Genomic DNA, 27,710 nt, shown 5'->3' on the forward strand with positions numbered 1-27,710 from the left:
ATCAAAAACCAACAGATAAATACTCCCTCTTGTCCTACAGTTCGTATCACCCTAGAGCACTCAGGGACAACCTTCCTGTCGGTCAGTTCCTTCGGTACCGCAGGAACTGTACTTCGACGACAACATTTTTGGACCAGTCAGAAGAACTATGTGCCAAACTTGAGATGAGACAATACCCACGCAAAACCATCAGACAAGCTAGAAAAAGAGCAATGAACACCCCCCGGAGTGTTTTGCTCCAGAAGAATGAAAAAACGAAAAAAGATTGCCTCCCGGTTGTCATGACATTCGACCCGTTAGCCACGAAGATCCGACAGTCCATTCGTAAACACTGGGCGTTGTTGTCAACTGAGGATTTCAGTATGCCCCCTCCCAGGTTCGCCTTTAAAAGATCTAGCAACCTCGGTGACAAACTTGTGCATACACGGGTTAAAGTGGAACAGAAGTTCACAGAGTCGTCCATCCTCCCTGGTCATCACCCGTGTGGGTCCTGTTCAGTGTGCGGATTAACGAAGAAAACCCAAAGTGTAGTCCTGAATTCAGAAAAATCTGGCATTTGAAGCAATTTAGCAATTGTAACACTGCCAATGTGGTTTACAGACTAACTTGCCAATGTAACCTTCAATATATAGGATTAACAACCAGGAAGGTGAAAATCAGAATGCAAGAACACCTAAGCACTATTAGAGCAGGCAAGTTGACGACAAAATTGGTACAACACTGTCACAACACCAAGCACACATTCACGTGGGTGGTCTTGGAAAAAATGATGGGCTCTCCCCTAAACGTGGAAGAAATTTTGGCTTCAAAAGAAGCGAGATGGATTTTCCAGGAGAAGTCCGACCGAGGGGGATTGAACGACCAAATCGAATGGGGGAAGGCGAGATACTGAATACTGAAAATATAGAAACATCTACATCAGCGAGTAATGTTCGCCCCCCTACAACCTCTGTTTGGCCCTTCTCGGGTAATACTGAAAAACGGTGATAGACAACAATACACCAACCACATGAATACTCAGGAATTACTAATAGTCGAGTTCTATCTAACGTCGTAGGTCTCTTTGGGATACCCTGGGTATGACTACATTGATCCATCAGAGTCTTAGGCACCTGCGTAGCCTAAGATAGTGCAAACATTCCCAGAGGAGGATTTGTTTTTGTGGGTAATATCCTACTTAGAACCACAAATATACACACCATGTCACAACACCCCAAACTTAGGTTCAAGATCGCGTTATATAAGAAAGACACCACTTCAGAATAAATTAAACTAATTCCGAGGCTTACGGCGCTGAATATCCAACCTTAGACACACACGAACCTCCCCAATCCAAAATGGCGCCCATACTGGCCCCGCGTTGAGGAGGACACGTAGGGGGCGGGATTTTAAATAAGCCGCGGAAACGCAACACCGTTGACCGGCGGAGAGAAGGAGCTCCGTGAGGCTTTGGGTGGTAAGGAGGTGTTGTATGTGAGGAGAGGGGTCCAGCATGATACATGTGTGTCCGGTTTGGATGCTAGGTAGTTGTCCCTTAACAACTCGAGAGACCGGGGCAGGAACCATTCTCTCCCGAGGCATGGGTGTGTGTATGTATATAAATAACAGTGCTGTACACTGCCGGTTAAACGATGGTGATTGCAGATCAGAGGGTGTGCGATTAGTCCGATATGGCGTTTTTTCTGAATGCGCAAAGACATATGAGCATTATATTCACGAGGGTGTTCACGTAACAGGCTGAATAAGAGCATCCTAAGCAGAGGAGTGATAAATATGGAGAGAAAAGATGATATTAGGAACAGCAAGGGGTTTTCCTTAGTAGTATGACACTGGTTATGATTGTGATATCGAAATTGACAAATAGAGTCTCTACACAAGAAGAATTTGAGTGTCTTTATGTTGTCGACAGATTGGCATTACGGTTGAATGCTGCACTAACCACGAGGACTCACATAAGGAGCCTATTGGTGACCTCAATGATTGAGCTGGTATGCGAGGCCATGGCTCCACGAGGGTAATTTAGTATTTTCTATAGATTCAACAGAGAGAGATCATGTTGATCTAGGAAGAAAGGATGAACATAATGGTAAAGTGTTTTGTGTGTGTTTTGTTCATTTTTACTTTTGGCAGTCTCCGAATGTGACTCTAAGAAGTGTCCCTATCGTGTGCCAAGCGACTGTTGTTGCCCTGACGAAATCGCCAAAAAGACTCCAGGCGATGAAACATGTTGGCATATAAGAACGGTATGCATATTCTGCAACCTTTTTAAGCATTGAAGTAGGTGCACTCCTAAGGCGGAATAAAGTTTGAACCTATAGAGGGTGTACCTTTTTCACTTTTTATCCTTCACTATTAAGTCGCATCACAAATTTTTCGTTGGCTTTATTTTGTGGACACCTCGTTTATTACTTTGGAGCGTGATGGCTACCGATGATGATAAAAGTGGGCAAAGCTGACGAGTACCAGCCAGCAGGCTCAATTGGGGTTGCGCACGTGAGGTGCCATCACGTCTCTCTCACATTTTTTCACATTTATGTATCTATTCACGTTTCTCTCACGAAGTAATCGAGTTGAGAAACTCCTGGTGTACTATACATGAGTTTAGACACTTTGACGATCATTTGGGAGACTGCTTGGAGTAAAATCTTTTACCGTTTTTTAAAAAAAGTGAAGGTGGCTAACTAGTTGGTAACTACCCAAAAAAAAATTCAAAATAAAGGGGAGTACAAAATACCTATAAGGTTTGAACCAATCTGTATGGCATGTAAACCTTCAGAAACCTAGGTCTTCGTAGTAATAGATTGTCTGAGTGGAGGGCGACCTGGGTTTTTTTCCCTCTACAGCTCCTTACTGTATGCACGATAAGAGGGGCCAAACTCCTTCTTGTTCTCCACCTTCTCACGGACCAGGTCACCAACTCGAGGCAGCCAGCCGACTACCGGAATCAGGAGCGCTTCTTCAGATGTAGAGGGCACGTGTTCCTTTGCCAGAGTGTCTCTTGCTTTTTGTAGATTCTGCAATACAGCACAGTGGTCATCTAGGTCAAAAGGCGCGGCAGCCGCCGCCATTTCTAGACCATCAAGGTCCGGAACAAACATTCTCACTCCAAAGAGCATCATGTATGGGGTCCACCCACCCAGAGACCTTCTAGGGAGGTTATTAAGTGCACGTTGGACGTCATACAAGTGGGCAAGCCAGTTCCGGCCTGTACCTAACACCTTGGCTGTCAACGCTTGCTTTAGGTCACGGTTCATCCGTTCCACAACACTATTGCCCTCAGGCCGGTATGGAGACGAAAATTTGACTTGGACCCTCAAACTTCTCATTGCTTCTTTGTACGCCTTAGAGGCGAACGCCGGGCCCTGATCAGAGTGAAGGGTACCACATGCAAAACTTCCTATAAAGACTCGCAATGCTTTGATGACAGTCCTGGCATCAGCACTCCTTTGTGGCCACACCCACAGAAAACGTGTGCACGAATCCACTGCAACCAAGATGTACTTGTACGCAGTATCAGAGGTAAAAGGACCGCAGTGATCTAAATAAACACACGCAAGTGGTTGATTAGATATATGCAGCTGCGTTGGAGGTGGACGCGCAACAGAAGAAGGTTTAATCTGCTGGCAAATGTCACAATTAAGTACATAAGCCCGCGCTTGTTTATACAAACCGTACCACCAGTAACGTTGCTGTAAAAGAGACACAGTTGCTGACACTCCAGCATGTGCAGACGCAACACCTTCGTGGGCAGCTGTTATCAAATTTGATCTGCAGTCCGCGTTGGGAATCAATCTATCACCAACGTCGTTAATCCTCACTAACGGGACGTTATCAGGACTTAAGTGATAATGGTATCGAGAAGGGAAACCTCTAGGGAAGATTGTCCCTGTCTCAGAAGCAGCTATAGCTGCCAAGATGTCAGCATCTATCTTAGATTTTGATCTTGTAACTGCTGCTACTAAATATGTCGCCACTGCTGTTTTAGCTGCCTCGTCAGTCAAACTGTTACCGACAGCATGGACACCAACTCGTTGGTGACCAAGAGTGTGAATTACATTCACAAGTGGCAGACTCCCTTTAAGTTCTGCCACTCGAGCCCAAAGCGTTTTATGCTTCACGGTGCTACCTTTGGAATCAAGAAAACCATTCATAATCCAAAAAAGCAAATTGTCGTTGTAAGATTGAACACAATAGTAAGAATCACTCACTATAAGAGTTGTGACCCTGTGATCAGCAAACTCAAGTGCAAGCACTAGAGCACGAAGCTCCGCCAACTGCGCGGTACAATCACCCAATGACTGCGTATGCACTGCATAAGTTTGGAATTCTCCATTTACGAAAGTACCTACTACAATTGCGCAAGCCGCTGAATAAGCGTGCCTTGATCCAGTTGCGGGTTGCGCCGACCCGTCAGTGTATATGACACAATGGTATTCCTCGATGGGGCGAAATGACAGAGGAGCAGGATGAACTAATTCATACTCCAAACTCTCTTGAGTCTGCAACGCCGCGTCAAAGATGTATTCGACGTCAGGCGAAGCTAAGGAGGACGCCCATTGTATCCACCTTGGATGCAAAGCCTTAGAATTTGGTACACTAGCTTTAGTGACTGCTTCGAGAGCAGGCAACGGTGTTACCACCAGCATGCGCTTTTCCTGTGATAGCGCTCGTTCTTTCAGGATCGCCATCTGAACTGCCGTTAAGACTTTTTCAACAGTGGAAAATCGCAGCTCAGCTGAAGTGTACAGATGAGATTTGTAAGCAATGAGGACTGTGTCGCCCTCATTGAACGTTAAGTACGTGAAACCTTCCATGCCTGGAACAATTCTAATGACCAGGTTGGTGTGGTTGTTACGAGTTTTTAAATATTTAGCTGTAAGAAGATCAGTTTGCAAAGTATACAATGCTAATGAATGCTCTGTCAGCCAGCAAGATCTGGTAAAAGTTGGTTGTATCAAGGCATAAAGCGTCTTGATACGCTGGGCATAATCAGGAATGTAGGATCGACCGAAATTCAGAAAACCTAGCAGGGATTGTAGTTTTTTCAGTGTCGTAGGGATACGAAGGCGTGCGCCTTTCTCAAGGAATTGCGGTGCCAAGCCTCGACCCTCATTATTGAGTTCGTACCCCAAGAACAACACTGTAAACTCAGCAATGTGGGACTTTTAAAGTTAAACTTGTAACCGAAGTCCGCAAACATAGTCACTATGTTATCCACACGGGGGAACAACCTTTACAACGCAACTTTTACAACGCACTACACTTACAACGCATTTTTTACAACACACAATCCATTACAACGCATGACATTACAACGAATGACACTACAACGCATTTTTAAAAACTACCTTTACAACGCATTCCATTACAACGCATACTACCATTACAACGCATACCATTACAACGCATAATATAGTAATTTTTACCCCTATACTATCCAACACTTACCCTACTATTGCACCCCCTGGAGTTAGAATAGTAATTTTTACCCCTATACTATCCAACACTTACCCTACTGTTGCACCCCCTGGAGTTAGAATAGTAATTTTTACCCCTATACTATCCAACACTTTCCCTACTGTTGCACCCCCTGGAGTTAGAATAGTAATTTTTACCCCTATACTATCCAACACTTACCCTACTGTTGCACCCCCTGGAGTTAGAATAGTAATTTTTACCCCTATACTATCCAACACTTACCCTACTGTTGCACCCCCTGGAGTTAGAATAGTAATTTTTACCCCTATACTATCCAACACTTACCCTACTGTTGCACCCCCTGGAGTTAGAATAGTAATTTTTACCCCTATACTATCCAACACTTACCCTACTGTTGCACCCCCTGGAGTTAGAATAGTAATTTTTACCCCTATACTATCCAACACTTACCCTACTGTTGCACCCCCTGGAGTTAGAATAGTAATTTTTACCCCTGTACTATCCAACACTTACCCTACTGTTGCACCCCCTGGAGTTAGAATAGTAATTTTTACCCCTATACTATCCAACACTTACCCTACTGTTGCACCCCCTGGAGTTAGAATAGTAATTTTTACCCCTATACTATCCAACACTTACCCTACTGTTGCACCCCCTGGAGTTAGAATAGTAATTTTTACCCCTATACTATCCAACACTTACCCTACTGTTGCACCCCCTGGAGTTAGAATAGTAATTTTTACCCCTATACTATCCAACACTTACCCTACTGTTGCACCCCCTGGAGTTAGAATAGTAATTTTTACCCCTATACTATCCAACATTTACCCTACTGTTGCACCCCCTGGAGTTAGAATAGTAATTTTTAACCCTATACTATCCAACACTTACCCTACTGTTGCACCCCCTGGAGTTAGAATAGTAATTTTTACCCCTATACTATCTAATACTTACCTTAAATGCAATTTAATATTATGCGTTGTAATGGTATGCGTTGTAAAGGTAGTATGCGTTGTAATGGAAATGCGTTGTAAAGGTAGTTTTTAAAAATGCGTTGTAGTGTCCTGCGTTGTAATGTCATGCGTTGTAATGGATTGTGCGTTGTAAAACATGCGTTGTAAGTGCATGCGTTGTAAAAGTGTGCGTTGTAACGACATACATCCATCCACACGAGCAAGGTGTGGAAGCAACTCGTCGTCAGTCAGATAGATGTCATCAACATATGAGTATGCTTCCGGGTCTACCATCTCCAAGAGAGAGACCACTCGAGCAGCAAAAACTCCAGGGCTGTTTTTATAGCCCATTGGGAGCCGTTTGAACAATTTTTGTTTGCCACCCGAGGTAAATGCTGTCCACTCATAACTAAGAGGGGCCAGGTTATGGCAATAAAAACCATTTGATAAGTCGAGCGTAGTTTTAAAACGTTTTCTCACAAGACTATTGACGAGAGCCGAACTATGAGTATTTTGTACCGCACACGTCCGGCAATGCGAGTTTAAATGCCGGTAATCCAAAACTAGGCGGTACGATCCGTCAGGCTTCGTCACAGTGAATAAAGGATTATTCATGGGTGGCACACATGTCTCAATCACTCCTTGATATTCCAATTGTTCAAGGATGGACGCGACGTGAGGTCTTGCCTCGCGACGCATGGGATATTGGGGTTGAGGCTGGGGATCAGATCGCAACGGAATCTCGTGATTGGGAGAACATTTATCCCAGCCAACCTGATTACGATATAACGCAGGTGCAAGCACCTGTGCCCACTCCCCGGCTAACCTAGTAGACTCATCCGTGGGCACTGCGTGCCCAAAGGAAGGAAGTATAACTTCCTCTCCCCTTGGAGCGTCCAAAATAAAAGCCGGAGGCCAATCTTTCTCCGCCAAAAGAATATCATATGTGGTGGTAAGATTATCCCAAAAAAACACTTTAATTTTGCGTTGTATGTCACCCTCAATATTAAGGACTATTTCAAATAATCTCTCTGGGGGAGCTACGCGAGTATCAGCAGTTTCAACTGTCACATAAATGTCAGTGGCTGTCGCCTCCAGAAATGGACGCAATGGACGCAATGCTTCCCGCGCTACTGTAACCTCCGCCGTGCTGTCTAGCAGCGTTAGTGCCCATGTCAGGTTCCGAAGCTGTGTCCTGACCATCTGAGGCATATCTCGCTGAGATAGCAGCAACTTTTTTTTTCTGAAACGGTGGACGTGGTCTGGCAGTGTCTTCCTGCTTGCCTTTACCGTCAGTCTGGCGGGGCTGGTCTCGACCTTGAGCACCCCGTCCTCTCCCACGCTCTCCTCCACCAATGTTTTCTGTGAAGAACGAGGAGAGCGTTCAGAAACCTGAAATCTATCAGGTGACTTAATACGTGTACGATTGCGCAAATCATAAGTGCGCTCACTATACGACTGTACGTGTGATGCAGGACGAGAAACCTGTTTCTGTTGCTGCTTCTCTTGTTTTTTGGCTCGCCAACTCTGTTTAGGAAAGTTGGGCTTTTCGTCTTTTGTAGACGAACTCACCTTAGTCTGCTGCACTACATCAGGAATTTTGATGGTAGGTTTCACGCCTAAGGCACTACGTCCAACCATCCTATAGGCTTTCGCAATAATTTTCGCGAACTCGCTTGGCTTATCGGCATCAGCCACAAGTTCCAGCATATTACCAACTTGGAACTGCATGGCATCTCCTTTGAGGTTGCCCATTACCACGGAACAAACCACATCGAAACTGTCGACAAGCCTTAATCCTAACTCAATAGCTGCCTCCGCACCATGACTTTCTTGAACTTTCTTGATGACGGAGGGTAGTACAGACATAGACGGACTGCCGTAGCACTTCAAATAGGTCGCAGCAAAGACCTTGCCCCAATTGTCACAATCAACAAGTTCAGGGACCAGGTCCTTCGGCAAAGTAATGGTGAGTATCCTGTGTTTATCCACAGGTGTAGTGTTTGGAAACACGGCTTCTAATTGATCAAATTTTTCCGCAAGCCAGTAATTTGGCGTTGTATGTCACCCTCAATATTAAGGACTATTTCAAATAATCTCTCTGGGGGAGCTACGCGAGTATCAGCAGTTTCAACTGTCACATAAATGTCAGTTGCTGTCGCCTCCAGAAATGGACGCAATGCTTCCCGCGCTACTGTAACCTCCGCCACGCTGTCTAGCAGCGTTAGTGCCCATGTCAGGTTCCGAAGCTGTGTCCTGACCATCTGAGGCATATCTCGCTGAGATAGCAGCAACTTTCTTTTTCTGAAACGGTGGACGTGGTCTGGCAGTGTCTTCCTGCTTGCCTTTACCGTCAGTCTGGCGGGGCTGGTCTCGACCTTGAGCACCCCGTCCTCTCCCACGCTCTCCACCACCAATGTTTCCTGTGAAGAACGAGGAGAGCGTTGTTCAGAAACCTGAAATCTATCAGGTGACTTAATACGTGTACGATTGCGCAAATCATAAGTGCGCTCACTATACGACTGTATGGGTGAGGCAGGACGAGAAACCTGTTTCTGTTGCTGCTTCTCTTGTTTTTTGGCTCGCCAACTCTGTTTAGGAAAGTTGGGCTTTTCGTCTTTTGTAGACGAACTCACCTTAGTCTGCTGCACTACATCAGGAATTTTGATGGTAGGTTTCACGCCTAAGGCACTACGTCCAACCATCCTATAGGCTTTCGCAATAATTTTCGCGAACTCCCTTGGCTTATCGGCATCAGCCACAAGTTCCAGCATATTACCAACTTGGAACTGCATGGCATCTCCTTTGAGGTTGCCCATTACCACGGAACAAACCACATCGAAACTGTCGACAAGCCTTAATCCTAACTCAATAGCTGCCTCCGCATCATGACTTTCTTGAACTTTCTTGATGACGGAGGGTAGTACAGACATAGACGGAGTGCCGTAGCACTTCGAATAGGTCGCAGCAAAGACCTTGCCCCAATTGTCACAATCAACAAGTTCAGGGACCAGGTCCTTCGGCAAAGTAATGGTGAGTATCCTGTGTTTATCCACAGGTTTAGTGTTTGGAAACACGGCTTCTAATTGATCAAATTTTTCCGCAAGCCAGTAAGGAAATTCATCCTTACTGAGGGGACGCTTGCCGACAACCGCATTAACCATAACAGGGATAATCACCACCGCGTGATGGTGATCCGTCCCGTGCCCAGCAACCGCAGGTGCTCCCACCTGAACTGTGCGTGACACATACTGCACTAAAGCCCTATGGACCGTAATCAGGGCTGTGTGTAGCGTTCGTAAATCACCCACTCCCACCGTCAGGTAGCGTGGGTGTGGAGTATATCCGGCCAGTACCGGCCAAGTGGCCCCTGCAATTGACAACGGGCCCATTCTCGCCGATACGACCTCATGGTGGAGGGCGCCATTAAACCAAATTGAATGCTGCCAGGCAGAAATAGGAATTTCTAGAGTCCTATATGGGGCATAAGCCGCAGGCACAGGCGTGGCTGTATAGTTGTGGAACAAATTATCGTCCGTATCCACCTCCTCAAAGGTCACCCATGAGTAAAACAACTCATACGGGTAGGTGGTATCAGCACTCACCACAAAGACCACGGCCATCCCGTCATCAGGTACCCCATAAGCCCTCAAATGAGCGTGCAGGGGAACCCTACTATGAGCGGGAATATTAATCACCATAAGGACACCCGAAAGAGTAACAACGATATTCACAGTAGCACTTGGGCTCAAAAATTATAACCTTTTTAATTTTCAAGCTTGATAGAACCTTTAGTCAAAACCTAGGTAGGTTAAACCGTCACTCTTGTTTTCCGGAAACGAGAGTGAGGGTAGTTGTGGACTAAACTCAAGTACTACTAAAGCGTCTCAGATCTTAAGACCAAACGTTAGGTGCGCCATGTTGCAGGGATTCTGCTTTTGCACAGACCTATGCGCAGGAGACCAGGACCTCAGAGAATTGTGGTGTACCAGAAAACTCCCCTCAGAACCCAGAACCCCTTATCCGACTAGCTTAGTATCCCATTCGTTAGCCTAGATCTAGCTAGGCGGTCCCAATGTATAGACAAACCAGAACAAGCGACTTAGATATTTCTCAGGAGTGGTGGGAATCCGAAATACCTGTTTGTATCTATTTGTTAGTCCACAACATAATAATACAGACACGGTAAAGTTTAAAGAGTTTATTTTATAAACCTCGCGTCCTAAGATGCAGTACTTTGGCTAACACTAGCAGACTAACAGTACAGATCAGAACCATAAGCATTATTACAATACCATACAAAATGAAAGGAGCAATCATACTAATAATGACAGTGGTAAACAACCACACTCCTTTCACTAGAATCTAATACATTATTATTATTAGACTATTAGAAGGTCTCTTAGGCTAACAGGGGGGACCCCATACCGTATAGATCAGCTTAGTAGAATCACATCAAAGGATCAGCTCTCGCATGCATCAGCTCTTCTGTTCGAATGAATGTAAAACCAAACTGTTCTGCAATATTAAAGACGCTTGTCCTTCAGATATTGGCAGCTGTATGTATGATATGTCTAAAAAGTGGTACGATCAATCTAAACACAACACTCTGTACTTTCTAGTGACCCAGACTCGTTCTTTGCATGATGTACAGACCAAGGGCACATTTCACGGTTAAGAATGTTAAACAACAGTTTGTTATCTTGTAAGGCAAAGTCGAGTCAGCATTTCTAAAATGAATAACACATAACAACAGTGTCGTGTGCAGTGCAGCAGAAACGACAAGCCTGCTTGCTAACAATGATCTTGTTTATGCTAACGTAGTGTTGTAAATAGGGCGTGGCTTAATCCATCCTACAACACGCTAGTGCCATAGTGCCTGTGTTGCAGGTAATCATTGTTTATGTGCAGGAAGTTGTCCCTTCCGGCACACAAACAATCATTAAAGGTGTTTTGCTCTTTCTATGTGTGCTACAGAAAAAGAAAAAGCGAGGAGAAATAAAAGCATTAATCCTCGTTGCACCATTCTAATGCCTGCTATTGCATGGCGTTAGCTTTTGCCGCTTCCTTAGATTTACACCTCCTTGTAAATCTAGGGAAGTCTCAAAAAGCAATGGGCGTTGCGGTGGAATGCTCCATTCATGCAGATTCCTGCGTGAAAGGGTACCATATTTGCAAAGCGATGATAAGCCACAAAAAGTGGCTTAACGTCATGTTGTAAATATGTAAATATGGTGCAGGGAGTTGTTCCCACCAGAACGCCAAAAAAGTAACATTCCAGCACATATACCCTATAATTTTATAAGCAAATTTACCTTTTTACACTTTGCAGGAATTCATAATGCGAATCCTGGTAGGTGTACGGACATTTACGGGTGAGGAGATCTCCGCCACAAGTGCAGAGATCGTTGCCATGATTCGGGACTTCACCAGAACCATGAATCCCAACCAAGATTTGGCAACAGGGCCAACTTTAGAGAGGTGCACACGGTGCGGCCGCACCTTGCACTGAGCTGAAGGAGGGAGGGGTCTGTGTTGAGAAATACCCTATGGGTTTAAAAGGCACCTGCTGTAGAGATCTTTTTACATCCAGTCGTTTTAAGGCAACAATAAAAATGTCAAGATAACTCTTGTGATTAATGTTCCTGCTGGAGAGAGATGCGTTTTGTCTTGTGGCAGTTTTGACTCATTATAAAGTAGCATGTAGGGTTAATATGCCTGCTGGCTACTGCAATTAAATTCTATATTACAGATCAGAGAACTGTATTTTATGTGGATTGCTCAGTGGGTTAATGCTTTGTTACAGAGATCCTTTTATTACTTGCAGTTCATAAATTACAATCCTAATATAGCACAGTGACCAATGAACTGTCACAAAAGAGCTGCATGCAAACCGCATAGTATAGGTTAGAAAGCTATATTTTCCCCACTCTCTCTTTAATCTAATGGTGCTAAAAAGTGTATGGTTGGGTTTCTAGTTAGTAAAGCCAACCCCAACCACTGTGGTACGATTTAAATCCTAAGGTCCTGATTCACAAAGGTAAACTTACAATTTTATGTAAGTTTACTATTTTGCACTTCACAAAGGAATTTTACGAGTAGTATGTTTACGAGTGCAGAGTTGCCACACTTGTGTATCCCACAAATAAACATATCGGCATTCGTAAAGATACTACTTGTAAAATTCCTTTGTGAATTGCAAAAAAATCATAAACTTACACAAAACTGTAAGTTTACCTTTGTGAATCAGCCCCTGCTTTTGTATCTCTGCAGACAAAACACTCCTAAAACAAACTGACTAGAAGTATGGATGACATGTGATTGCTACACCTTGAAACCCTCATTGTAACATTTCCTATTAACTGATTTACCCATCTAGGATACATCGTTTCTGTATAATGTTTGTGTGACATTGAGGAGTCGATTATGATTCGGTCCGAAAACCTCCGACTTGTGGTCGGAGGCTTTCTGACCGACATCTCAGGTTTCAATTCCGTCCGCCTAATAACAAGGTAGGCGGTTGGAATTGAAACCGGACGGTCATTACGTTTGGATTCCGACAGGCTCAAGGTGCTTGACGGTGAGTTTGAGGCCCCTGCATAATCCCTGGGGAGAGAGTTTCTGCCGTCGGGATTATGATGTTGGTTTCCAACAGGCTTTATATGTCATGCTTTCTGACGTGGAAAGCTTGTCAGAAAGCAACTTTGGGGGCCCCCATTCCTCCTCGACCACTCTTTGGGGGCCGAGGGGGTACCTTTGGTGCCCCCCTCTGAATCCCTGCACCGCTTGACATGCACCTTGTGGTGCCAGCTGTGCGGTGCGGAGATTAACAGAATCTCCCATTTCTACATGGGAGCTTGTGCTACAGCTGTTTGGGAGTATGGGCATATGGGAGTATGTGACCGCACCATGTGTTTTCACATTGTAATGGTGGTGACGGGACCACTGACTGGAGGTCGGTGTCCCTAGACTGCGGCGATCTGTGCAACATCGCAATCATGCCTAAAGTGCTCTTACATTGTACAATTGTATGAGGAGCATAATAAAACAAATGAAATACATATGAGAGAGGTGCTATTGAAAAATTAGGGCCTCTGTTGCAGGGTGGTACTGATGGAATCCGTGGAGAAGACGGTAATTGGGGGGTGCCAGCTTAGATTGTTGAAGCGGGCGTCACTAGTGCTAAAACCGGACCTAGGTGGCGCAATATGGGTTTTCCAAGGAATTCTAGGGTGTGGTTAGCCTTAGAAGTTTGAGGCAGCCCTCTGAATCTATGCTTGTGGGTGTTCACAAACTCCTCACATTCCACTTTCCAGTCTGAAAAGGATGGGTTTTCTAGTCCTGCAAAGTGCTGCCATGAATCCCTTTCCAGGATGGGAAGAGGACTGAATCCCTTTCAGATTTAGTGAGGTGCAGGGAAAAGGGGTTCACCACGGGGAAACACACTTTACTGGCAGAGAATCAATAGGTGTGTGTTTGTAATGGACCCATGCGGGAACTTGATCCCGGTAGGAATGTCCCATGGCTTTCCTAGAAATCCCCATGGAAATCTGCCCCTGGTTAGCTGTCTGTGCAGATTCCTGGGAATTTCTGTGACTGTCAGAAAAGTAGTAAATCTACACTCACATATAGGTGTAAATCTACCAGTGCAGATTCACTACTTACTACTGTGACTTAACCCCCATTGTTTACGCAGTCCATCCTTCTCATGCCACTGGGACAGGACACTCTAACAGCACTATGTATGTAACTACAGGACACTCAGACTTTACTATGTGTGTCGCTGTAGATCACTAGGAAGTCCTAGGTGTGTTACTGATTGCACTTTCATGTAACTGTAAGGTAACCTTAGGTATCGCCCTAGTCAGGCACACAAGCAGCCTCATATAAGTGGCTCCCTCCAGGAATCCCACGTAAGTCACCAACAAGACATTCAATCAACCCAAATGAAGTCTCTGACAAGACACTCGGACACGTGGACTGGCTTATTGTGTCATTGACAGGACAAAGACAAGAGGAAGGCACCAGTGTGGCTCCAAGTATGTCACCCAAAGTATGTCACAGGAAGTATGTCACAGGATGTATGTAAACTGAAGATGTCACAGGAAGTATCCAAGAAGAGACCCGACTGAATGGAGAAAAAAATGGCTGGCAACTAAAAAGCTACCAGGGGTTAGAAAGATGGCTAAAGCCTGCCTAGACATGAATACAATGTTGTCGGCTACAGAAGAGCACACTGCTACTCTGGAAGAGGATGTGGCTAAAGTTCAAACTCAGACAGAGTTCCAGGGGACACAAATAGCAGACATCCAATGGAAGTTGGAAGACTTCGAAAACAGACAGCGAAGGAATAATTTAAAATTGTAGGCATCATAGAAGGAGTCAAGGGCAATGACATTCGGACCTGTATGCTGAATTTAATGAAGCGATCCTTTCCAGAACGCCAACACTGGAATTGCGACCTAGAAATTCAGCGAGTGCATCACTTTCCATTGACTCTAAAGAAGCCAGCTCAGTCACTCAATTGAGAAACTCAGAAGCCAAGAGGAATCATAATTTATTTTGGAAACTGTTTACTCCGTGAAGCAGTGTTTTCAAAGGCACGCCCGATGCCAAACGATTGTATGAAGCCCAGTATTTCTTCGCAAGACCAGATTTTTGTCACTTGATGGTAGGGAGATGTTGGAGGCTTAGATAATTGATCCAACCATGCCAGGCTCTGGGGACTTAAGCATATCTGATGAACCCGGCTTGTCTGAAAATCATATTAAAAAACACCACAAGAGTTTTTAACTCTGAAATTCAGGCAAAAGAGTACATTGATAAACTGAAATAAATCAGGCTGAGCAGCCCCTCTTTTTTTTTTAGCAATTTAGCTCTGGCTTTGCCTGCATGGCTTTCTTTGTCAGAATAAGAGGGAAAATAATGGGATATCTCTAAAATAGATATAAAAAGGCGTTATGACCTGTTCGGTGGCGGGGTAGCCTCAGCACAGGTTCCATCTCTCAGACCTTTGGTCTTCTTGTCTCACAGAGCAGGGGGGGTGAGTTGTTATATTATGTTATATTATGTTATGTTACAGCTATTTGTAGAGCGCAACTGCTACTCAAGGGTGTCCTGGCGCTGGGAGAAGGCTTAAAGAGGAATCAAGCCTGATGGAGAGATACGCAGGATCAATTAGCGAAGAGACACGTTTTTAGTGTCTTCCTAAATGCAACAAGATTGGTCATGCTTCTTAGGGATAAAGGGAGAACATTCCAGGCTCTTGCCGCGTTGACTGTGAAGCTTCTACCACCCCAGTTGGCCTTCTTCACCCTGGGTACTGTCACCAATTTGGCGTCAGAAGATCGTAAAGTTCTATTAGGGGTGTACCAGTGGATTCGTTGTTTTAGAATTCAGGCCCGGTTCCATGAAGGGATTTAAAAAACAAACACAAGGCCTTGAATTGGGTATGTTTCCTCACTGGCTGCCAATGCAGAGCTTTGATTTGGGCAGAGATGGAATCAGTCCGAGGTGTGCATGTGAGTAGTCTAGCGGCTGCGTTCTGCAGAATCTGTAGTTTGTTTAGGGATCCTTCATGTATCTTCAGATAGAGGCTGTTGCAATAATCCAATCTGGGCATAATCAGTGCAGTGGCAACTGTCTGTTGTACCGCTTTGGGGAGTAGTGGCATTATTTTTTTGCAAGATTTAAGAATGTAGGTGGTAGTAGAGACTACTTTATTTACCTGGTCCCTACCGCTCAGTTTGTCATCTATCCAAACTCCCAAATTTTTCACTTTCCCAACTGGCGTGGGGAGCTGGCCCAGGTCTACCGTCCAGCAATCTGGTGTCCAGAGATTGGGGTTATTGCCAAACAAAACCACCTCCGTTTTGCTGGAGTTGAGTTTTAAACAGTTTTGGGCCATCCAACCCCCTACAGCACTCATCCAGTTTTGCAGCCTCAGCTAAGTATTCTGAGAGCCGCCTGGAAATAGGTTCACCACTATTTGGGTATCGTCAGCATATGAGGTTAAAGTAAACCCAAATGATTCAATAAGGGGTGCCAGTGAGGAAACATAGACATTAAAAAGGGTCAAGCTCAGTGATGATCGCTGCGGGACACCCCATGGCAAAGAGAAGGATTTAGCTTCAAATTCATCTAGGGCCACCGTTTGTACTCTGTCAGTCAAAAAAGATGTGAGAAGTTTCCAGGCAGAGCCCTTGACTCCATTCTCATGTAGACGGTCCCTCAATACATCGTTGTGGACCGTGTCGAATGCCGCCGAGAGGTCCAACATGGTCAGCGCGGCATTCCCTCCTTGGTCCAAAATAGTCCTGATCTCTTCTGTGGATTTTAAAAGTGCAGTTTCAGTGCTGTGGCCCCCTCTAAACCCAAACTGGGTTGGGTCTAAGGCTTGTGAGTCTTGCAGAAACTTATTAAGTTGGGCATTAATATTCCTTTCAATTACCTTTGCCGGGTGTGGAATTCTAGATATTGGTCTGAAATTGTTGGGGTCATCGACATCCAAGTTAGGTTTCTTTAGTAGTGGCAGAATTGATGCATGCTTTCAGTCTCTTGGAAAGTATCCATCTAAATACATACAGGCACATGCATCAAGAAAAGCTTTTGCGAGTCCTTAATTGCGAATATTAAGGAATCGCAATTAAGGACTCGCAAAAGCCTATGCATGTAGGAATCGCTATTAAAATAGCGATTCCTTAACATTCATTAATTGCGACTCACAAATTGCGAGTCGCAATTATTGAATGACTTCCCATTTCATTCCTATGGGCCTCCAGGCCCATAGGAATGCATTGGAGATTGTGGGAGCAATTTGCGAGTACCAGTAGGTACTCGCAAATTGCTCCCGCAATTTCTAGGGTGCAAGGGTGTCAAAATGACACCCTATTGCACCCATGTATTTGAACTCTGCACACATGTTGCATACACACATGCTCTAAGGGCATGTGTGTGCGCAACATGAAATTCAGAAAAATGCAAATAAGTGCATTTTTCTAAGTTTTAGCAAATTACCATGAAGTCCAGCTTCATGGTAATTTGCTCCCGCTAGTAGCGAAATCGCTATTTTTTAAACTTTAATGCATTGCATTTAAGGAATCTCAATTAGGGATTCCTTAAATGCAATCGCTATTTAAGGAATCGCTATTTTGAGATTCCTTAAATTGCGATTTTTGCATTTGGGATGATGCATCCCAAATGCAAAAATACTGGTCGCAAAGGGGCAGATTCTGAGAATCTGCCCGTTTGCGACCGGTTTTGTGGTTGATGCATGTGCCTGTTAGTGTTGAAGATAGAAGTCAGTATTCTTGAGGCTGACTCTGCAGCTAAAATACCTACTGAGCTTGGGCATGAGTCAAAAGGGGAGCCTGACTTTATCTTCAGTAATAGGTTGCTGGTGTCTAGTTCTGTTAAAGGGGCAAAGTTAAGTAGAAGTGGGCTATCCTTATTAATTTCCGACTGATCTATTGCTAAGCTCTGTGTTGTTTCACGGGTCGAATTGGAGAAGGTGACAAAGATGTTATTTACTTTCTCAAAAAAGCATTTAGCAATTTTATTACACAGCTCTTGGCTGGCTGAGAATGTCGGGGAGCGTGGATGGGCTAAGGTTTTTACTATTTTAAAAAGCTCTTTAGAAGAGTTTTTTGCTAAGTTGATTCTGTCAGTGAAATCCTCTTGTTTTGTTTTTTGAAGCAACTGTTTATAAACTGCAAGGCTTGTTTTGTAGTCCATTCTGTCCTTATTCTTGTAGCCCGCCCTCCACTTTCTTTCCAAGTGCTTGCAAGCAAGTTTCTGATCCCTGAGTTCAGGAGAGTACCAGGGGGCAGAGGGTTGTTGTCTGGTAAGGCGGAGATGTTTTATAGATGCTAATGTGTTCCCTGCAACTGCTAGCCAGTTTGCAGGAGCTCGTAAAAACGTCCAAATCTCTTGGTACCGAGGGCATGGTTGATGTAAGTAGTTGATGTAATTCCCTTGTGTCTATCTTATTCCTTGCTCTTGGAGCTGAGTTTTTTTTCAGAGGTTTTGAGGCCACGCGGTCAGGCAGGGTAATCTCACATATAACTGCCGAGTGGTCTGACCATGCCAGAGGAAGGACGTTCAGGATTGACAGTCGCAGATTATTTGAGAAGATGCCATTTAAAGTATGGCCGGCTATATGAGTAGCTCCCCTCACTTGTTGCTCTAGGTTTGCACCTTTCATCAATTCCAGCATCCGGATTGTATCCGGGTCGGATGAAGACTCCAAATAGTAATTAAAGTCTCCCAAAATGGTGTAGGAGTCAAAACTGATCCCTCTTTCAAGTATGCTGCCTATTTGTGTTAGAAACCGCCCTCTTGGACCAGGGGGCCTGTAAATGAGGGAGCCTCTGAAAGAGCAATGATGTGAGAGATTAAAGAAAAACTCTAAGGCTTCGCATTCCTCCTTGGTTATGGGAGTGAACAATGCCGTAAGGGAGTTGTGCTCGATAATTGCCAACCCCCCCTTTTTTCTGGGATCTATTCAGCGTGTAACAGAGGTAATTGGGTGATGTGGCTTTAACTAGGTCCGGACCAGATGCGTCATCCGTCCAGGATTCCGTAATAAATGTGACAAGAATCTCTTCTTCTTCGATTAGGGAGGCACATTCCAGACTGTGTTTAACCAGGGACCTAGCATTAAGCAAGGCACATTTCCGAGCCAGGTGAAAAGCGTCCCTTTCTCCGACCGTGTTCTGCGGTCGTAAGATCAGTATTGGTTTCAGCAGAAGCTCTGGCAACATGGTATTGCACCCTGGGCAAGACACTCTGCCCTGAGAGTGCATAAGATCAATGTGCAGTACACAGCATTTCTGGAGTGCTGGGATGGGATTGAGAAACTTTAGGGTTTTACTTGAGTAGTGATTAGCGCCCCTACCGGGAGGAGCCTGACCAGGGGGGCTGGCGCTGCATGCGGATCTAGCATGGACGGGCCGGGTCAGGGGAAGCAAAGGCAGGGTGGTGGGGGCAGGGTTTAGGTAGGGGAACAGGTCACCCAGGGGGTGGTCAATGGGGTAAAAGGGAAAAACACCATTACACGAGGAAAGTAAAGAGGTTGGGCTGAAAATGGAGAAAGAGTTGGGACAGCTTAAAACAGTGCAATCAAAATGCAAATTGTAACAGTAAATATATGTGGGCTGAACGACCCAGTGAAGCGACAGAAAATTAAAGAAGATCTGCAAATGTTGCATGCTGATAAAGTGTGTCTGCACGAAATGCACGTTGAAGTAACCAGGAAACATTTACTAGAGCAGTTGGGATAGCAGCTTGTGGCATACACTATGCAAGGAACCAGAACTAGGGGGTGCCTCTTTTGGGCCTGAAGGGGGCATATAAAACAGGTAACCAACAGGTTTGCCTGCCCCGCGCACATTAGCTGTTTTCTGCCGGCACTGAACTCTACCGATCGACTCCCAACGCGCTGACTCACCCGCGCAGACAGACTCCTACTACATTGGCTGTCCACTGCCTTCTCCGATTTCTACCGGGACCTTTCCCACAAGTACGTTTTCTCTCTCCCCCACACAGGTTTACCCTGTAAGTACTTAGTAGATTACCCCCCTGACCTACCCCTTCCCTCTCTCCACAGTTTGTGGTAAATATTTACATTAGCGATACTATTTTTGATGCAGTAAAATCTAGTAAGAATAACTCAGTAAAATAAGAGGCAGAATCCGTGGTATTAGAGGTTCTGAAAGGGCTTTATTCCTCTACAAAGGAATTTACAGTTCGAACTGCAGGCATCATATTCCATCACCACGGGGGTTCAGGAAGGAAAGGCAATACATTATTGACAGGTAATCATTTTTATAGAAAAGGCATTACAGTGAAACAGATGCAGGAGGCGTAACAGCCGATAAGACAGATAAAAATATGCATGCGTAACTAAAATAGGCGGACATATAGGCGTAACTAAAAAACGTCATTATACATGATGTCACATGTGGGTGGATCCATAAAAGAATCCTGCAATGTCAGCAGAAATACTTGGCAGAGATGCGCGCGCAGCCGCATGACGTGTGATTGACGTGCAACTAGGGGGTGAAGGGGACTTGACATTTAGCTCTACATGTGGAGACAGAAGTCTGGGGGGTCAAGTCAACCTAATCCCAAATCATATCTAATATCCTATGTTTAAAGAACTGTGTTATCCAAAAGGAAAGGTCTCTCGGACGAAATCTATTCTATACTGACTGTGAGTGCGTGTACAAGCGTCTAAGTGTCTACATGAGATGCGAGGGGGCAGAAATCTTTCATAGTAACAGAGGCTATGAATTACTGGCATGGGGGACAGAGAAACCGGGCCCCTTGCTCGGTAGCTGAAAGAATGTTTACTTAAACTACTAGACAGGAATGCATTGGATGAGGAGCGGAGCAGATAATCTTGAAGGTAAAATACAGTTTTTGGCAGGCAAACAGGCCGAGTCAGGCACCGTTAGCCGCGCAGGGAGTAGGACAAAGTTCATGGATACAGATGCAAGCTCAAACTGGAGCTGTCGAAGGTAGAAGGCAGAAAAAGGCTTGATGGCAGAATTCAGGGCCTACTCGCCTGAACTGTAAAATGGAGTAAATGAGCCATATAAAGTCGGTGGCCTTTCATACTTAGGAATGGAATATCCGGCCCATTCATGGCGGATCTGAAAGAGGACATGTTGACGGTGGACGCACATGTGTTTGCGTCTTCATAACTGGAACTGGAGGGAACATACATGTACTTGTAGCATATACATGGAGCCGTTGGGGTCTAAGATAGGGGACATAACTGGTCACAAAATCCATATTTCCTCATTCCCTCCTTGTCCCCTACGGACCCTCAGGAGATATCAATCTTCATCAATCCATCGATCTGTTCATATAGCATCATTTGTTCTTCTTTCTTCTTCCGGGATCTTGAACGAAAACTTGGAGGTGGAATACACGATGTGGCACACAGACCACAAATCGCTGGTCCACATTGTAGACATAAGCAGCAACTGAATAGTATGAGAAAACCAATACCTAGGAAGGATAGGATCCTCCATCCCCAGGCTGACAACACGCTCCAGAACCAACCGGACCAAGTCCAGGTGCCTGGATTCTGGTGTATCTGGCTTACAATCTTATGAAGGCGAGTTATGGCTTTATATACAGATGGCGAATTTTCTGGTATGAAAACGCAGCAACTTGATCCGATGACCCTACAAGCTCCGCCCCTATCGGCCAGGATGACGTCAAGAACAAGACGATTTTGAAGAACAACAATCCGCATCGCAGACTGCTCCTCTGTTAAGTTGCCTAAGGCGGAAGTAGTTTCATTTACTACTGCTTCAAGGGTTCTGGTTAATCTACGTATCAGCTTACTATTAGTGACTGTGCCTATATAGGGAAAGAAACCTTTATTGAAATCTGTATATTTTTCCCATGCCGTTTCAGTGTAATCGACAATTGGGAGATCTCTCCGTTCTCTACTGTGTACTAAATGGGTATTTCTGTGATAATCAGGAGGGGCTAGGAAAACAGGTGGCAAAAGGAATGCGATGTAACAGGTACCATCCCAATCTAGAGGCAAACGTATGTATGCAGTCTGACCACATACGAAGTAGGAATGACGGGAAGCTCTAAAAGTAGACTTGCCTTGATCACTGAATTCTATTACAGTGGTGCATTTACTATGGCCCATATGTATTGAACCATTCTTTCTTACACACAATTCACCTTTAACTGGAAATACTGACATAGCGGGCAAAATTGGTGCAGCTTCGGATTCAACATTCAGGATCATGAGATTAAGTGTAAAATTACCTAATCCATATACTTCATTTTCTAGATCAGTTCCTGTTCTTTTGGGAAGTCCCTCCTTGTTAGGGTAGCAGACTTTGAGTAAAACTAGGTTTAGGTTTCCCCATACCCAATTGTCTTGATAAACCACTGAATTTGAATCTAAGGAATTAATTAAACTAAACCATGCTCCACAGGAGCCATTGTGTGTGAACGGATATGGAAAGAGAGGCAGAACTCCCTTATAATTCTGATAAGGAGGGAGTCGGCCACATATCCAACAATTGGTAGCATTGCTGGTCTGATGGGAATGATGTAACATACTAATGAAAGTGTTGTTGCGCAGCGCAAATCTATAGGACAACTCATGCGGGGGTAATTCGCTAAAAGAATGTTCAGCAGTAACATTGTAAGCACGTTTAGAAATGGGGTAATATATGTGCAACAGTATGCTTGCAGCAATAATTAGAAGACTTAAGAAAAACAAAATTAATAATGTTACTGTGCAATGACTACGCAGTGATTTACAATACGCATGCTTTTTAAGCTGCATCTGTCGATTTCTTTCTCTATTCAGGTCTAGAGGATACATGTCAGAGACAAATTCAACCGATTCACCTTGGAGAGGACTTAAACAATCAAATTGTCTGACTTGCTAGACCTTAATTTCAGTTTGTAAAGTTCTGTATCTGTAGGTTCAACCAAGGGGAGCTTTGAATCAATCTGTGAAGAAATGCAAGGCGTAATGTTCACATCGGACGGTAGTCCATGAAATTTCTTGATATGACTCGAGTGTAACCACCCTTTACGACCCTCGATCTTCACGGCTGTCCTTGTTGTTAGCAGAACGAGTTGAGGCGATTTCCACCTAGGCTCCAGCTGGGTCTTCCGGTCAAAATTCCGTACCAGCACCAGGTCACCTGGAACCACGTCATGGGGCTTCACCTCAGTGTTATCAGGGAAAGCTGCAGCTACCTGTGAACGACAAGATTGTAGTGCAGACATCAAGGAAGCCAGGTAATCTGTCAGCATATTACAGTCAACATCAGTTATTTTACGGGGTATAGGCGTCCCCCACATATTTGGTGGTCTACCGAAGACCACTTCATACGGGGATAGCCCTGTTCGAGAATGTGCTACCATTCTCATGTAAAAGAGTGCAACTGGTAAGGCTACTACCCAATCAACACCTTTTTCCCTACATATTTTAGACAATCTAATTTTTAGAGTTTGATTACGGCGTTCCACGAGACCTGCTGCCTCGGGGTATCCGACACAGTGGAATTTCCATTGGTAACCTAACAAAAGTGAAACGTGTTTCATCAGTTCGGATGAGAACGGCTGGCCGTTATCTGAGTAGACAACACGTGGTAAACCGTACCGTGGGAAGAATTCTCGAACTAACTGTTTGGCAGTAGTCGGGGCAGTGTAATCTGAAACCGGGTAGGCTTCTGTCCAACGGGAAAGAGCACAGACAACTACGAGAACATATTTGAATCCTCGACATCGTTCCATCTGGATATAATCCATCTGGAGGACTTCAAAAGGGTGATCAGGAGGCTGAAATCCACCCTGTTCTACGGGAATGCTTTTACCTGGGTTAAACTGACAACAGATCACACAGGTACGAACTTTTTGTTTAGCTGCTGCTCGTAAATGTTTGTTGAACCAAATGTGTTGAATGCTGTCTAGCATAGCTTTCTCTCCTAGGTGCGCTGGACTATGTATTGTGTTAATGATGACTTGAACCATAGAGTCGGGAAGAAACCATATAGATTTTTCCTTCGTCATCCATCCTTGATCCGTTTGGATCCCTCCTAATTCAGTCCATTTCTTTATTTCATCTGGTGTAGCATGTGTCTGTATGTCAATTATATCAAGAGCGGGATCCTTAACTGTCATGCAATGTGTTAGTGTCGGAACTATTGTCTTTGTCACGTCAGTTGTGTGAGTTTGAGCAGTCTGTTTAGCTGTTCTGTCAGCTAGGTCATTGCCTTGAGAAATGATATCGGTAACTTTCGTATGGGCTTTACATTTCATAATCGATATTGCAGTGGGTAGATGAATTGCATCTAATAGAGCATGAATGAGGGGTCCGTGCTGGATGTGGGCACCGTGAGAAGTTAAATAACCTCTCTCTCGCCACAGCACGCCGAAGTCATGAACGACTCCGAATGCATAACGTGAATCTGTGTATATGTTGACTTTCTTATTTGTGGCTTGAATACAAGCTTGTGTCAGAGCGATGAGTTCTGCTGCTTGAGCTGACAAAGTGTTAATACAATTTGTTTCAATGACTTCAGTGTCTGTTGTGACTGCATACGCGGCCACTAACTCTCCTGTACTTGTTCTCATGCATGAACCATCTACATACAATGTCAGGTCTGGATCTGACAATGGGACATCTGTCAAGTCTTGTCTGGGTTTCGTCGTGATAGTAATGACTTCAATACAATCATGTGCTAACGGGTCTGTTCCATTCACTGGCAAAAGTGTGGCAGGATTTAATGTATTACAACGTCTGATTTCTATGTGTGGCTGGAACAATGTCAATTCGTAACCAGTAAGTCGTGCTATAGTCAAGTGTTGTGTTTGCGTTCGGTTCAAAAGAACCTCTACTGCATGTGGTACTTGTACTGTCAATGGATGTCCTAATACTATGGCATCCCTTTGTCTGATTGCTAAAGCTGTTGCTGCCACTGATTTCAGGCACGCAGGAAGAGCCTGAGCTACGGGATCTAATGTACTAGAGAAATAGGCACATGGTTTGTGTGATCCTGCTTGTTCCTGAGTGAGTACTGACAAGGCAGTACCTTCGCGTTCTGTAACAAAGAGTGTAAAATGTTTATTGTAACATGGCGTTGCTAAAACAGGTGCTTGACATAAAGCTTTCTTTAAGCTTTCAAAGGCTTGTGTATGTTCCTGAGTCCAAGGGAGGACAGTCGATGTGGCTGCCTCCTGTGTTGTCAACTGAATGAGTGGTTTTGCTAGAAATGCATATTGAGGGATCCACTGCCTACAGTATGAAGTGAGGCCTATAAAAGCCCGCACCTCCTTTTGTGTCTTGGGTATTGGCATGTTAGCAATTAACTGGATACGATCGGGTGTAAGCTGTCTTCCCTCCTTGGACAGCGAGTGCCCAAGATAAACAACTTGCTGGACACAAAATTGCAGCTTAGAAGGGGACACCTTGTGCCCCTTTTCGGCCAGAAATTGTAAAACCGTCAGTGATGCTTTTTCACATTCAGGTTCGCTTCGAGCGGTGATCAGCAGATCATCGACATATTGAAGCAAAGCAGTATTAACTGGCATGTGGATACTGTCAAGTTCTCGTTTCAGTGCTTGGCTATAGATGCTGGGGCTTTCTGTGAATCCTTGAGGTGCGCGTGTGAATTTAAAACTTCGTCCATTTAAACTGAATCCGAACAAGTATTGGCTTTCCGGATCTATTGGGACGCTGAAAAAGGCATTCTTGAGATCAATTACAGTAAAGAACGTTGCTTTGGAGTCAATGGCTGTCAGTAATGAAGAGATGTCTGGGACCACGGGGTATTGTGGTACAATGCATTTATTTAATTCGCGCAGATCAATAACTAATCGATATACTGGCGGGGCCTTTGGATCAGTTCGTTTAAGAATCGGAATTATCGGGGAATTACATACATTGGAGTCGGTTTCCACAACCACTCCTTGGGCAATAAGCTCGTCAATGATTTGCAGTAAAGCCACTACAGCATCTGGTGGTAATTTATATTGTCGCATTCGTGGTAGTACCACTCCTGCTTTTAATGTAACTCGATAGGGTGTAATGTTCATGCAACCAACATCAGTGGGGCCTTGTGCCCATAAATGTGTAGGTAAATTCTGCAGTCGGTGATCCATGTCTCTGGACACATAGTGCCCTTTGAAATCACGTAAAAATAATCTTACTCCTTCTGGAGAACAACATATTATAGCTCCTAGAGCTTTCAATGTTTTTATACCTAACAGGTTTTCTGGACATGATTTAGTAAGCAATAAGTCTGTAGTTCGTGTCAATGGACCAACCGTGAGTGGAAGGGGTTGTGATACTTCATTAATGATAGGCTTTCCTGAAAAACCAAGGGAAATATTCTGTGAGCCTGAGAGGGGTGCCCCTGGAACTTCACTGCGTCGTATTGTTGTTCTGCTTGCCCCTGTATCAAGTAAAAACTTTCTGTCTTGGCCTAATAGTTCACTATGTACATAAGGTCCCTCTTGATCTACAGGAACCTCGATAAGGGGTAAGCCAACTTCCCTCTCTAGGCTATTTCATACGTATCGCTGATAATCGGGATAGTCAGTTTGTGCATACTGGTACATCTGTTGTGTTGTTGCTTGTGTGGCAGCAATAGGCTGCTGCTGTGATGCAACTACGATCCGTTGTGGAGCTGCCTGTTGTGGAGCTGGCATGGACTGTTTTGGGGCTCCTTGTTGGTTCTGATCCTGTCTAGGTGGACGTGGTCTTTCCTGTGTTTTACCTGTGGCGATATTATGTTTTAAAACTGCACAATCGTGTATATAATGACCTGGTTGTTTACAATAGTTGCATGTCCCTTTTACAGGAACCGCTGAATCACTGGACTGTGTCATACCCTTTCTATGACCGACAACTGGAACTGACTGGGCAACAAGCATTTTCATTTTCGTGTCTTTCATGCGTCTTTGTTCATGTTCTTGTTCCTCTCTAATTCTATTGTGGTGATATTGTAACATTTGTAACATTTGTGACGGGGTGTTACCTTGCCAGGTACTCTCGAATTTCAATACTCTATTCTTAACTTGGGGCAGGGAATTTTCAACTAATTTTGTCACAAACAGATGTGGATATGACTCGCTACTTGCTTTTATGCCACTATTTATACCAAAACATTTTTCGAATCGAGAATAGAAATCACTAGTGTCTTCATCTTGCTTTTGTTTACAGGCTGAGTGCTTTTTCTGTACGTCTATATGATTCTTTACGCCATAATTCAATGGCATCTTTCTGTGATTGTCTGGCTTTCTTTTTCCATAATTCTTCTTCTACTCTCATGATGCAATCTGCATCCCAGGTCCCAGCTGCGGGCCACCTCTGACTTTCTGGTAATTCCTTGGTGTAGTCCACCCATAAATCAAGAAATAATACGGCATCTAGGCCATGTTTATGATACATGAAGTACCCTGGAGTGTCCCTAGGTGGAATGGGAACAGCTTCTTCGAGTACCCCTTTTCTAGTTTTGATCTGTCTTAATTTCGAAAAGAGCGGCATTTTTAGATCTGGTTACTTAATCTTGAACACACTTAATACAATGAACACAATAATGAACATTCATTCATACCACAATATGTAGAACGTATTTAAAACACTTAACATTTAACATTTAACGAACAATGATAACTAATAGGAAACTAGTTACTGGCATAATACTGAACACTAGATGATACTGAATTATTATACAAGACTTACTAGATATACTGCTAAACAGTATAGATACACTGCTGAAACAGTGCAGACCGGATTTGTGTACCCAAACCCGTCTTGAC

The 27,710-nt window shown here is 44.3% G+C and overlaps 1 protein-coding gene across 2 annotated transcripts in view; it reads right to left on the reverse strand.

Annotated features, from left to right (window-relative positions):
- LOC146783288 (immunoglobulin lambda-1 light chain-like) overlaps nt 1–27,710 on the reverse strand; it is a 113,020-nt gene that overhangs the window by 79,814 nt on the left and 5,496 nt on the right. Inside the window, exon 3 of one of the 2 annotated variants that reach the window (XM_085633860.1) lies at nt 23,420–23,426. The exons of the other annotated variant lie outside the window; for it this stretch is intronic. Within the exon in view, the coding sequence (XP_085489986.1) occupies nt 23,420–23,426 (7 nt within the window). The remainder of the gene's footprint in view (nt 1–23,419; nt 23,427–27,710) is intronic. 2 annotated transcript variants of the gene reach the window in all.

This window comes from Triturus cristatus, chromosome 11, assembly GCF_964204655.1.
Source record: "Triturus cristatus chromosome 11, aTriCri1.1, whole genome shotgun sequence".
Classification (NCBI taxonomy): domain Eukaryota; kingdom Metazoa; phylum Chordata; class Amphibia; order Caudata; family Salamandridae; genus Triturus; species Triturus cristatus.